We start from the raw sequence: 12903 nt of genomic DNA, 5'->3' as shown, positions 1-12903 counted from the left end.
GTAAGCCTGATACATCGGGCTGCCACCTAACCTAACCATTCCGATCGGCAAACATTTTGTTTGCTGTTGCCGGAAGTAAAAAGGTGCCACTATACCTATCCTGCAATTTTCTTTATTTCTGAGGTTATACCGTTGCACATTGTCATCATATCGCAATTGCTCTGTAAGATTATCTGGTGCATTGTCATTGCTTTTTCTTCAATTTAGTACAATTGCATTAAAAGTTATTTTAGTTTATATCTGTATATCTATTACATATTAGTAATAATTAATGTAGAAAAAATCGGTCTTTATTCTCTATTATTAACCGATCTTATTCATATTTGACACAAGTTAATATTTTACATATCGCCATATAGTCAGTCTAGTACAAATCATCAACCTGTTAAGATGTCCACAGAGCAACAATGTCTCTGTGAACAAACATCTTCTAAACATTTGACGCAGTTTCCTGAAAAATATATAACTCCCTATATTATATATAATTATATGTCAGAAAAAAACTCCAGTTTCTATCAAAGTCCAACTTTAAAACAATTTATTGCTTTTTCGAGTCAAATTTTCTTTTGGCAAATGTCTCTGCTACTATAATGGGAAACACCAGACTGGCTTCGGCATACACTTTAACCGGTGTAGCATCCTTTCGTATCTTGCCCCATGATATTGCCTCATCCGGACGAGCTCCACTGTCGCTTCCATCAAATTCCGATGCTGTGTTTATGAATACGGAAAAATCAGCACCATTTCGCATTAAATTAGCATTACATATGTGGTGTTTAATAACACCGCCTCCTATTATAATCATTCCAGAATTTTTGGCCTTAACAGCCATCGTATTTAACCTTCTCAAATCGGAAAGAATGTCTACAACTAATCCAGGATGACGAAACGAGTGAAAATACATCATGTCACCAAGACTTCCATCAGTTAAAGCTGGGCAAAACACTGGTATTTTATTTTTGGCAGCCCAATAATAAATCGACGAAGGATCATTAATTCTTTCGCCCAAGCGGTGGATAATACGAGAAGGTGACCAAACTGTGCCTAAACTTTTCTGCTCCTCCAACATTTCGTCCAACAAAGGCATTAACCAGTCTTCAAATTTACAATAATTGTCATTGGGTACTAATAAATTTCCTATACGATTGATACCACGATCCCTCAGATCACGACCAGATAATTCAAAGGATCCTGTAAAATTGGAAAAAATTTTAAAATTATATAGACAACGGGTTTATTAATTATCTTAACCCATAAATGTGGGTGCCAAGCATTTGATAAAATCCTCTTCAACGCCGCCTGCTGTTGTAACCACACAATCGACCATATTGTGTTCCACTAGAAATCGTAGGGTCTCCCTCATTCCTGATGACACTAAATTGGACGTAAATCCCAAAAATAAAGTGCATTTATGTTTACGTCTAATAAATTCGTCCGTCTCATGGACATCCTGTTCTTCGTCGGTCAACGGCTGAGATCGGCATTCTAACTTTAAGGAAAAACAGTTTTTATTCATCCAGGCAATAATGACGGACACAACTTACCATCCTATTAATCTCTTTTATTGCCATTCCCAAATTTGTGGCCTGGAAGCCGGTATTTACATAGGATTCAAATAACTTACTATAATCTACCCCTTCATTGAAATCATAACCTTTTACTTGAGGTGTTCCTTCAGGGATGGCTTCACTTCTCTTAAGAACTGCATCTTTAGCTATTTCTGGTTCCAGAGACATCGTAGCCGGGATTTATATTACAATAATTTGTTATTGTTTATGCTTCACGTGTCAGTTGGCGAAAACATATGGTTCAGGGTTCGAGTTTATGATGCGTTTAGTTTACGTCATTCTTTGATAACTGTCCAGTGCATGTCAATTTCTCATATCCAAAAGGAATGCTTTCGCAATTTCGCCATGCACTACACCGATTTTAAGCTCGATATGAACATCTAGGTGAAACTTCTTCTACCCATAAAGGCTGATAGGCATTTCTAACAAAATTTCCGATACCGCTAAAGGCCGGTGTGCACCTCAAACGAAATTTTCGTTATCCATTAGTAATACATTGGTATTTTTGCTACCGAAAATTTTCGTGGGGCGTTGTTATCGATTATCTACATTTACTGTATTATTGGCATGTACATAAATGTATTCATATATTTGCTAACGGAAATTGCGTGACGTATTGTCATCGATTCTTAAAATTTGGTCCATAAGAAATACATGGAAAAACTGTATTATTGGCATGCAAAATGCATTTTCGCAAGAGCTGCATACCGGGCTAACGAAAACATGAGGTCGATTTAAAAAATTTCCCGCCATATAGGACGGTATGCACCTCCAGCCGAAATTTCCGCTACCCATAAGAAATGCATTGCTTTTATTTACTAACAAAAATTATGTGAGGTGTTATTATCGATAGTTTATATTTTGCACCCATAAGAAATACATTACAAAACTGTATTATTGGCACATGAAATACGCTACTGTCGATTATTTAACGATTCGCTCATTTCGAAGAGAACGAACGTTTCACGATAATGTGCACAATATATGGGATATGACACGAGCACTGTCGTCCGGAATAACTGATAGTCTGTAAAGCGCATTAAACTAATCTGGTAAATGCAACATTTGGTATGACACAAGCCAATTTCCTATCTTCTTCAAATCTATAATCTTTGGTGGGGATTCTCAGAAGCGCCGTCAAATTCAAAAAATGTTGGCAGGGGATGAAATGGAACTTTGAAATGCTAGCAGGGGAATGATGTTGATTTATAAGTGGCAAGTTACATGTTGCAGCGTCTATCAGCCAGTGTTTTTATTCTCGATGGAGGCAGCGTGTCAGTAAAATATATGAAAAACAATCACTGTATTCCATTTGGAAATTCAAAAATTGTTCACCAATATACCTTTTACAATTTTAAGCGAAATAACTATGTTTTCAGCACTTCATTATCGATTTTATTTAAATAAATTATAAGAAGCTAGTTGCGCTTGGAGTTTCACAAAATATAAAATGGCTCTTTAACAATAGTGATGGCAAAATCCTTTCATGTACATTTCAACCATAGAAAACTAACAGCCTGTTTCTGTATGTCGAACGAGCTCAATCGATCGACTGAAATCGACACAAACAGCTGAATTTATAACTAGAAATCAGCTGTTTCTATGCATTCCAGTCGATCGATAGAGCTAGATCGACATACAGAAACAGGCTGTAACTAATATATGACCCATCGGTGTCAAACGCAGTCTGACAGTTCGCAAAATGGGGAATAAACGAAGAAAATAGGGGGAATTACAAATTCTCTCTGAGATTTGATTTTACATTTTTCCTATTATATCCAATTTGAACATTTTTGATACACGAGATGATTTATATTCAAATTATTATTTTTATAGTTGAAAGACAAGGCATATTAATTAAAGGTAAAGTCACGAGCAAGCGTGTGTACCCCCCCATGATATTAATAATGTCAAACTAAAATGGCAGATCACTCAAGTTTTGTTTGTATGTGTAGTGTTGTTGTGTTTGTGTATGTGTAGTGTTGTTGTATTGTTGAATGCATATAAAGGGTGATTCTTTTGAGGTTAGGATTTTCATGCATTAGTATTTGACAGATCACGTGGGATTTCAGACATGGTGTCAAAGAGAAAGATGCTCAGTATGCTTTGACATTTCATCATGAATAGACTTACTAACGAGCCACAACGTCGAATTTTCAGTGAATGGGCCCTAGAAAAGTTGGCAGAAAATCCGCTTTTTTATCGACAAATTTTGTTCAGCGATGAGGCTAATTTCTGGTTGAATGGCTACGTAAATAAGCAAAATTGCCGCATTTGGAGTGAAGAGCAACCAGAAGCCGTTCAAGAACTGCCCATGCATCCCGAAAAATGCACTGTTTGGTGTGGTTTGTACGCTGGTGGAATCATTGGACCGTATTTTTTCAAAGATGCTGTTGGACGCAACGTTACGGTGAATGGCGATCGCTATCGTTCGATGCTAACAAACTTTTTGTTGCCAAAAATGGAAGAACTGAACTTGGTTGACATGTGGTTTCAACAAGATGGCGCTACATGCCACACAGCTCGCGATTCTATGGCCATTTTGAGGGAAAACTTCGGAGAACAATTCATCTCAAGAAATGGACCGGTAAGTTGGCCACCAAGATCATGCGATTTGACGCCTTTAGACTATTTTTTGTGGGGCTACGTCAAGTCTAAAGTCTACAGAAATAAGCCAGCAACTATTCCAGCTTTGGAAGACAACATTTCCGAAGAAATTCGGGCTATTCCGGCCGAAATGCTCGAAAAAGTTGCCCAAAATTGGACTTTCCGAATGGACCACCTAAGACGCAGCCGCGGTCAACATTTAAATGAAATTATCTTCAAAAAGTAACTGTCATGGACCAATCTAACGTTTCAAATAAAGAACCGATGAGATTTTGCAAATTTTATGCATTTTTTTTTAAAAAAAAGTTATCAAGCTCTTAACAAATCACCCTTTATAAAACATCAACATTGTTGAATACTAAACGTAAACAAAGCCTTTGACAAGATGAATGTCGATATTAGTCACCTGATTGCATGACTTTACCTCTTTAATAACCTGCGTGAAGTTAGCGACGTCGCTAACTTTCGATAACAGGGTTATCGAAAAAATAACAGGGTGACACAGAGACGACAAAAACTGAATTAATATGAGACGGACAGACAGAATATTTAATGAAATTTATGTATATCCGTGCTTAAAAACAACGATTTTTACACAGAATATGGTAGAGAACATCTTTACCTACAATTTAATGTGCCACATGTGCCTGTTCAATGTTATTTAGCTTGGTTATTACTGGGTACTGGTGGTCAGGACACTATTTCCCATGTGGAGTCCAGGAATGGACTTCGTACACAAAAGTGACAACGGATATTGATAGAGGACATCAATACCTACAATTTGGTATACCACATGTATCTGGGAAACGCCGAGTGTAGAACAACATTTTCCAGAAACTGTTGGACGCACTGGCGGTCAGGACACTATTTCCAGCGCTGAGGCCAGGAATGGACTTCGTACACAAAAATGACAACGGAACTTGGTAGAGGACATCGATACCTACAATTTGGTATACCACATGTATCTGGGAAACGCCGAGTGTAGAACAAAATTTTCCAGAAACTGTTGGACGCACTGGCGGTCAGGACACTATTTCCAGCGCTGAGGCCAGGAATGGACTTCGTACACAAAAATGACAACGGAACTTGGTAGAGGACATCAATACCTACAATTTGGTATACCACATGTGTCTGGGAAACGCCGAGTGTAGAACAAAATTTTCCAGAAACTGTTGGACGCACTGGTGGTCAGGACACTATTTCCCACGTGGAGTCCAGGAATGGACTTCGTACACAAAAGTGACAACGGATATTGATAGAGGACATCAATACCTACAATTTGGTATACCACATGTATCTGGGAAACGCCGGGTGTAGAACAAAATTTTCCAGAAACTGTTGGACGCACTGGTGGTCAGGACAGTATTTCCAGCGCTGAGGCCAGGAATGGACTTCGTATACAAAAGTGATAACGGATATTGATAGAGGACATTAATACCTACAATTTGGTATACCACATGTATCTGGGAAACGCCGAGTGTAGAACAACATTTTCCAGAAACTGTTGGACGCACTGGTGGTCAGGACAGTATTTCCAGCGCTGAGGCCAGGAATGGACTTCGTACACAAAAGTGACAACGGATATTGATAGAGGGCATCAATACCTACAATTTGGTATACCACATGTATCTGGGAAACGCCGAGTGTAGAACAAAATTTTCCAGAAACTGTTGGACGCACTGGTGGTCAGGACACTATTTCCAGTGCTGAGGCCAGGAATGGACTTCGTACACAAAAGTGATAACGGATATTGATAGAGGACATTAATACCTACAATTTGGTATACCACATGTATCTGGGAAACGCCGAGTGTAGAACAACATTTTCCAGAAACTGTTGGACGCACTGGTGGTCAGGACAGTATTTCCCACGTGGAGTCCAGGAATGGACTTCGTACACAAAAGTGACAACGGATATTGATAGAGGGCATCAATACCTACAATTTGGTATACCACATGTATCTGGGAAACGCCGAGTGTAGAACAAAATTTTCCAGAAACTGTTGGACGCACTGGTGGTCAGGACAGTATTTCCAGCGCTGAGGCCAGGATTGGACTTCGTACACAAAACTGACAACGGAACTTGGTAGAGGACATCGATACCTACAATTTGGTATACCACATGTATCTGGGAAACGCCGAGTGTAGAACAAAAATTTCCAGAAACTGTTGGACGCACTGGTGGTCAGGACACTATTTCCAGCGCTGAGGCCAGGAATGGACTTCGTACACAAAAATGACAACGGAACTTGGTAGAGGACATCAATACCTACAATTTGGTATACCACATGTGTCTGGGAAACGCCGAGTGTAGAACAAAACTTTCTAGAAACTGTTGGACGCACTGGTAGTCAGGACAGTATTTCAAACGTTGAAGCCAAAAATAAACATTAAACACGAAAAGGAAAACATAACTTAAAATGGGATTTAATAACTTAAATTCTTTCATATGTACAAAGATCATTTATTACATATTTACAATTAATATCATGTTTTTTCTTTTCAATAATTATTGTTATGACATGTCGATCGTGCAAAGGGTGCATATTTAAAGCACGTGTTTCGTAAGTTATCTTGGTAACTCTGCTAAAAGTGTTATAACACATAACAAAATGGCGGACTGGTGTATAACAGATTCCATGGCATATGTGTGTAAGGTAGTTGCACTTAAAGAGCTCATTACACATATTTTTGTTTTCATTAAAAATGTAGATTATTAATTGCACATAAAATAATAAATTCATTAAAAATGTAGATTATTAATCAAACATAAAATAAATAAATTGATTTATAGGAAGAATAAAATACTTCCTGTGAAAATTGAACAAAATTGTACTTCACATTTTGAGATTTGGACAAAGCGTTGTTAAAACTAGGAAAATTTATTGCCTTGGTGTACTTTATAACTACAACTCAAGAAATTGTACTCTCTCATAGAAGAAAAACTGAACCAAATGTAAAGGAAAAACTATTAGCGCCAAATCATTACCATTTTTACCATACAGTAGTTCTTTTTGACAACTTTTGGGAACCGTACTAAAAAATTCTTTTGCTTTAGTTCATATTGAACTTATATGTACGGTCATTGAACTTTATATCCACGTTTGGTTCATAAAATGTTTGATACATACTTAAAACAAGTAAAAAATCATTGGGCTGTTTAAAATTTCCAAAACATTATAAAATTTAACTACAAACAAATAATTTCTTTGCACTACAAATAAGTTAAAAATAAGTTGTTTTGCTAATGCGCTTTACAGACTATCAGTTATTCCGGACGACAGTGCTCGTGTCGAACATATCCCATATATTGTGCACATTATAAGTTAAGTGCGAAGGCATAATCGATACTGCTGCATATTTATGGGATCGATAACACATTAACCGATTATTTAGTCATCGCCGACAAGTCTTATCGATGCGACACACTGTAAGATTCTTTACAAACACCGACATTCCGTCCGGAATAACTGATAGTCTGTAAAGCGCATAAGACAGCTTAAATTTACAAATAAAAAATTATTAACAATGTGAACGTAGTATGATTCTACGTTCACATTGTGATTGAAATCTTTCGTTTTCGAGAATTTTGCCTTTCAATACAAAAGTGAGATATCAAATTATATAAACATTCATATCTAGTGTGAACATAGTACAGTAGTACGTCCTCATTGCAATTTTACTTTTTCGAGATTTGCAAATAGCATTTTCATATTAATACTATGTTCACATTATATGTCTACTTACAATATATTTCAGTTGAAATATCTACGGATTCCAGTAGTTTTGCAATTGGATTTCAACAAAATCCACTGCACAATTGGTGATCACATCATGAAGTTTTTATTTTTGGCAAAATACGAAATGCAATTGATACATAGGCATTGTACTTTACATCTGATGTGATCACCAATTGTGCATGACAGTGCAGTGGATTTTGTTGAAATCCAATTGCAAAACTACTGGAATCCGTAGATATTTCAACTGAAATCTATTGTAAGTAGACATATAATGTGAACATAGTATTAATATGAAAATGCTATTTGCAAATCTCGAAAAAGTAAAATTGCAATGAGGACGTACTACTGTACTATGTTCACACAAGATATGAATGTTTATATAATTTGATATCTCACTTTTGTATTGAAAGGCAAAATTCTCGAAAACGAAAGATTTCAATCACAATGTGAACGTAGAATCATACTACGTTCACATTGTTAATAATTTTTTATTTGTAAATTTAAGCTGTCTTAGCAAAACAACTTATTTTTAACTTATTTGTAGTGCAAAGAAATTATTTGTTTGTAGTTAAATTTTATAATGTTTTGGAAATTTTAAACAGCCCAATGATTTTTTACTTGTTTTAAGTATGTATCAAACATTTTATGAACCAAACGTGGATATAAAGTTCAATGACCGTACATATAAGTTCAATATGAACTAAAGCAAAAGAATTTTTTAGTACGGTTCCCAAAAGTTGTCAAAAAGAACTACTGTATGGTAAAAATGGTAATGATTTGGCGCTAATAGTTTTTCCTTTACATTTGGTTCAGTTTTTCTTCTATGAGAGAGTACAATTTCTTGAGTTGTAGTTATAAAGTACACCAAGGCAATAAATTTTCCTAGTTTTAACAACGCTTTGTCCAAATCTCAAAATGTGAAGTACAATTTTGTTCAATTTTCACAGGAAGTATTTTATTCTTCCTATAAATCAATTTATTTATTTTATGTTTGATTAATAATCTACATTTTTAATGAATTTATTATTTTATGTGCAATTAATAATCTACATTTTTAATGAAAACAAAAGTATGTGTAATGAGCTCTTTAAGTGCAACTACCTTACACACATATGCCATGGAATCTGTTATACACCAGTCCGCCATTTTGTTATGTGTTATAACACTTTTAGCAGAGTTACCAAGATAACTTACGAAACACGTGCTTTAAATATGCACCCTTTGCACGATCGACATGTCATCAGTGTTGCCAGTATTGGGGATTTTTCCCCAAATCGGGGATATTTTTTCGTGGGTGGGGACAAATTTTTTGAGTTGGGGACTTGGGGATTTGGTGGGGAATTTCCACAAATTTGGGGATTTTTGTGGGGAATTTTCGAAATCTGATCAGTATAATAAATCAGGTTTTGAGTTATGGTTTATATGAAATTCTTTACTTCTACATGTTTAAAATGGGGCTTAAGGAAGTACAGAGGGTCTTAAAAATAAAAAAGATTCTGTTCCAAGCGCTTTGTTTCCTTCTTTTACTACTGTGAAATTATTTCGTAAGGACTGGGGTCGAAGTCTTGGCCCCTCATTTGCGTACATCACTAATTTGGAAAATATATACCATATATATATTTTTTATATCTCGAGCATTTAGAAGACGATTTTCATAACATACAAATTCGGTGACTCTTTATACCAATAATTAATGAGGGATTGTATTGGATAATATTTTTAGCACCCGTCTCTTGGTTTAGTGGTTTGAAAACTTAATCTTATACGGTGTTCTCACCAAGCATGTTTTGGGGTTTGAAATGGTTTCCCTTTATAAGCACTTCAAAACGAGTCGTTTTCGCCATACTAAAAACCAAGTTCAAAACACAAGTTTTCCTAAAAAAAAACACGTCAACTTTAGAATGTGAACCCACCTAATTTGGAATATATCCCGAATAACATACCCTATTTAAAATATATGTCAAAATAATGAAATAAGTTTCATAGAAAAAAAGAATAAACAAAGACTTTAAAGAACATGGACATGTGAAAACATAAAGATAAATTTTTTTTTCCCTTTGCGCTCGCGGTAATTATTTGGACATAGGTTGCATATATGTGAATTTCGAGTAAAGGCCGGTATGCACCTCTAGCGAAAAATTTCATTCCCATAAGAAATGCATTGCTATTTATGCTAACGAAATTTTCGGTAGCCTTCAATTTCGTAAGCTGGTACGCACCTCAAATGAAAATAACAGGGTTGTCAATAGCATATTTTGGCAGCAAAAATTTAATTTCATTGTGTGTGTAAAAGTTTTAAAAGGTCTGTAAATAATAAACAATTTATTTGAGGAATATTTGGAACATATATTAACAATTTTTAAAAGCGATTAGCTGGTTTAAAATTTGTGTACACAGCCCTGTTTTTTTTGTTGTAGACTTAAATAAATTTTTGCTACCGAAAATTTCGCTAGAGGTGCATACCGGCCTTAAATGTGAATTTCTAGTTTCCATGGTAACTGTCAAACTAAAACATCTCAACCCGGTGTGAACGGTGAAATGTTTTGGAAAAACGAATGAGGAAAACGAGTCGATGGGAACATAGCATTATTGTATTTCGCAAACTGGTATAACAAATATTGCATATTTTCCAATTTTTAAATTATGGAGGATTTTTTTACAGCAGAGCCTACTCCTTTACTTTTCAAAAACCTTGCCAAACACTGTATTGGGGATTTTTGTGGGGAATTTTAAATTAAATTGGGGATTTTTGGGGATGAAATCGTCCTATTTTGGGGACAAGAGTCCGAAAAATACTGGCAACACTGCATGTCATAACAATAATTATTGAAAAGAAAAAACATGATATTAATTGTAAATATGTAATAAATGATCTTTGTACATATGAAAGAATTTAAGTTATTAAATCCCATTTTAAGTTATGTTTTCCTTTTCGTGTTTAATGTTTATTTTTGGCTTCAACGTTTGAAATACTGTCCTGACCACCAGTGCGTCCAACAGTTTCTAGAAAGTTTTGTTCTACACTCGGCGTTTCCCAGACACATGTGGTATACCAAATTGTAGGTATTGATGTCCTCTACCAAGTTCCGTTGTCATTTTTGTGTACGAAGTCCATTCCTGGCCTCAGCGCTGGAAATAGTGTCCTGACCACCAGTGCGTCCAACAGTTTCTGGAAATTTTTGTTCTACACTCGGCGTTTCCCAGATACATGTGGTATACCAAATTGTAGGTATCGATGTCCTCTACCAAGTTCCGTTGTCAGTTTTGTGTACGAAGTCCAATCCTGGCCTCAGCGCTGGAAATACTGTCCTGACCACCAGTGCGTCCAACAGTTTCTGGAAAATTTTGTTCTACACTCGGCGTTTCCCAGATACATGTGGTATACCAAATTGTAGGTATTAATGCCCTCTATCAATATCCGTTGTCACTTTTGTGTACGAAGTCCATTCCTGGCCTCAGCGCTGGAAATAGTGTCCTGACCACCAGTGCGTCCAACAGTTTCTGGAAAATTTTGTTCTACACTCGGCGTTTCCCAGACACATGTGGTATACCAAATTGTAGGTATTGATGTCCTCTACCAAGTTGCGTTGTCATTTTTGTGTACGAAGTCCATTCCTGGCCTCAGCGCTGGAAATAGTGTCCTGACCACCAGTGCGTCCAACAGTTTCTGGAAAATTTTGTTCTACACTCGGCGTTTCCCAGACACATGTGGTATACCAAATTGTAGGTATTGATGTCCTCTACCAAGTTCCGTTGTCATTTTTGTGTACGAAGTCCATTCCTGGCCTCAGCGCTGGAAATAGTGTCCTGACCACCAGTGCGTCCAACAGTTTCTGGAAAATTTTGTTCTACACTCGGCGTTTCCCAGATACATGTGGTATACCAAATTGTAGGTATCGATGTCCTCTACCAAGTTCCGTTGTCAGTTTTGTGTACGAAGTCCAATCCTGGCCTCAGCGCTGGAAATACTGTCCTGACCACCAGTGCGTCCAACAGTTTCTGGAAAATTTTGTTCTACACTCGGCGTTTCCCAGATACATGTGGTATACCAAATTGTAGGTATTGATACCCTCTATCAATATCCGTTGTCACTTTTGTGTACGAAGTCCTTTCCTGGCCTCAGCGCTGGAAATAGTGTCCTGACCACCAGTGCGTCCAACAGTTTCTGGAAAATTTTGTTCTACACTCGGCGTTTCCCAGATACATGTGGTATACCAAATTGTAGGTATTGATGCCCTCTATCAATATCCGTTGTCACTTTTGTGTACGAAGTCCATTCCTGGACTCCACGTGGGAAATACTGTCCTGACCACCAGTGCGTCCAACAGTTTCTGGAAAATGTTGTTCTACACTCGGCGTTTCCCAGATACATGTGGTATACCAAATTGTAGGTATTAATGTCCTCTATCAATATCCGTTATCACTTTTGTGTACGAAGTCCATTCCTGGCCTCAGCACTGGAAATAGTGTCCTGACCACCAGTGCGTCCAACAGTTTCTGGAAAATTTTGTTCTACACTCGGCGTTTCCCAGATACATGTGGTATACCAAATTGTAGGTATTGATGCCCTCTATCAATATCCGTTGTCACTTTTGTGTACGAAGTCCATTCCTGGCCTCAGCGCTGGAAATACTGTCCTGACCACCAGTGCGTCCAACAGTTTCTGGAAAATGTTGTTCTACACTCGGCGTTTCCCAGATACATGTGGTATACCAAATTGTAGGTATTAATGTCCTCTATCAATATCCGTTATCACTTTTGTATACGAAGTCCATTCCTGGCCTCAGCGCTGGAAATACTGTCCTGACCACCAGTGCGTCCAACAGTTTCTGGAAAATTTTGTTCTACACCCGGCGTTTCCCAGATACATGTGGTATACCAAATTGTAGGTATTGATGTCCTCTATCAATATCCGTTGTCACTTTTGTGTACGAAGTCCATTCCTGGACTCCACGTGGGAAATAGTGTCCTGACCACCAGTGCGTCCAA

General features: G+C 37.1%; 1 protein-coding gene across 1 annotated transcript; it reads right to left on the bottom strand.

The window, feature by feature from the left end:
• Window positions 1–509: 509 nt before the first annotated feature.
• Dhps (Deoxyhypusine synthase) lies at window positions 510–1782 on the bottom strand. Its single transcript, XM_075306422.1, has 3 exons — window positions 1545–1782; window positions 1252–1489; window positions 510–1191 (listed from the first exon to the last, which is right to left on the bottom strand). The coding sequence occupies exons 1-3, from the start codon at window positions 1734–1736 to the stop codon at window positions 539–541; spliced, it is 1083 nt and encodes a 360-aa protein (XP_075162537.1). The 5' UTR covers window positions 1737–1782; the 3' UTR covers window positions 510–538.
• Window positions 1783–12903: the final 11121 nt, after the last annotated feature.

The sequence above is a fragment of the Haematobia irritans genome, chromosome 4, assembly GCF_050003625.1.
Source record: "Haematobia irritans isolate KBUSLIRL chromosome 4, ASM5000362v1, whole genome shotgun sequence".
Lineage (NCBI taxonomy): Eukaryota > Metazoa > Arthropoda > Insecta > Diptera > Muscidae > Haematobia > Haematobia irritans.
This window is presented reverse-complemented; position numbering and strand designations above follow the sequence as displayed.

Bases quoted from the DNA above. Each gene is read 5' to 3' on its own strand.
- Dhps (XM_075306422.1), bottom strand. From the start codon at position 1,736: ATGTCTCTGGAACCAGAAATAGCTAAAGATGCAGTTCTTAAGAGAAGT. The intron at 1,490-1,544 runs GTAAGTTGTGTC...TTTTCCTTAAAG, and splicing joins TAAAAGAGATTAATAGGATG to TTAGAATGCCGATCTCAGCC. The intron at 1,192-1,251 runs GTTAAGATAATT...CCAATTTTACAG, and splicing joins CTTGGCACCCACATTTATGG to GATCCTTTGAATTATCTGGT.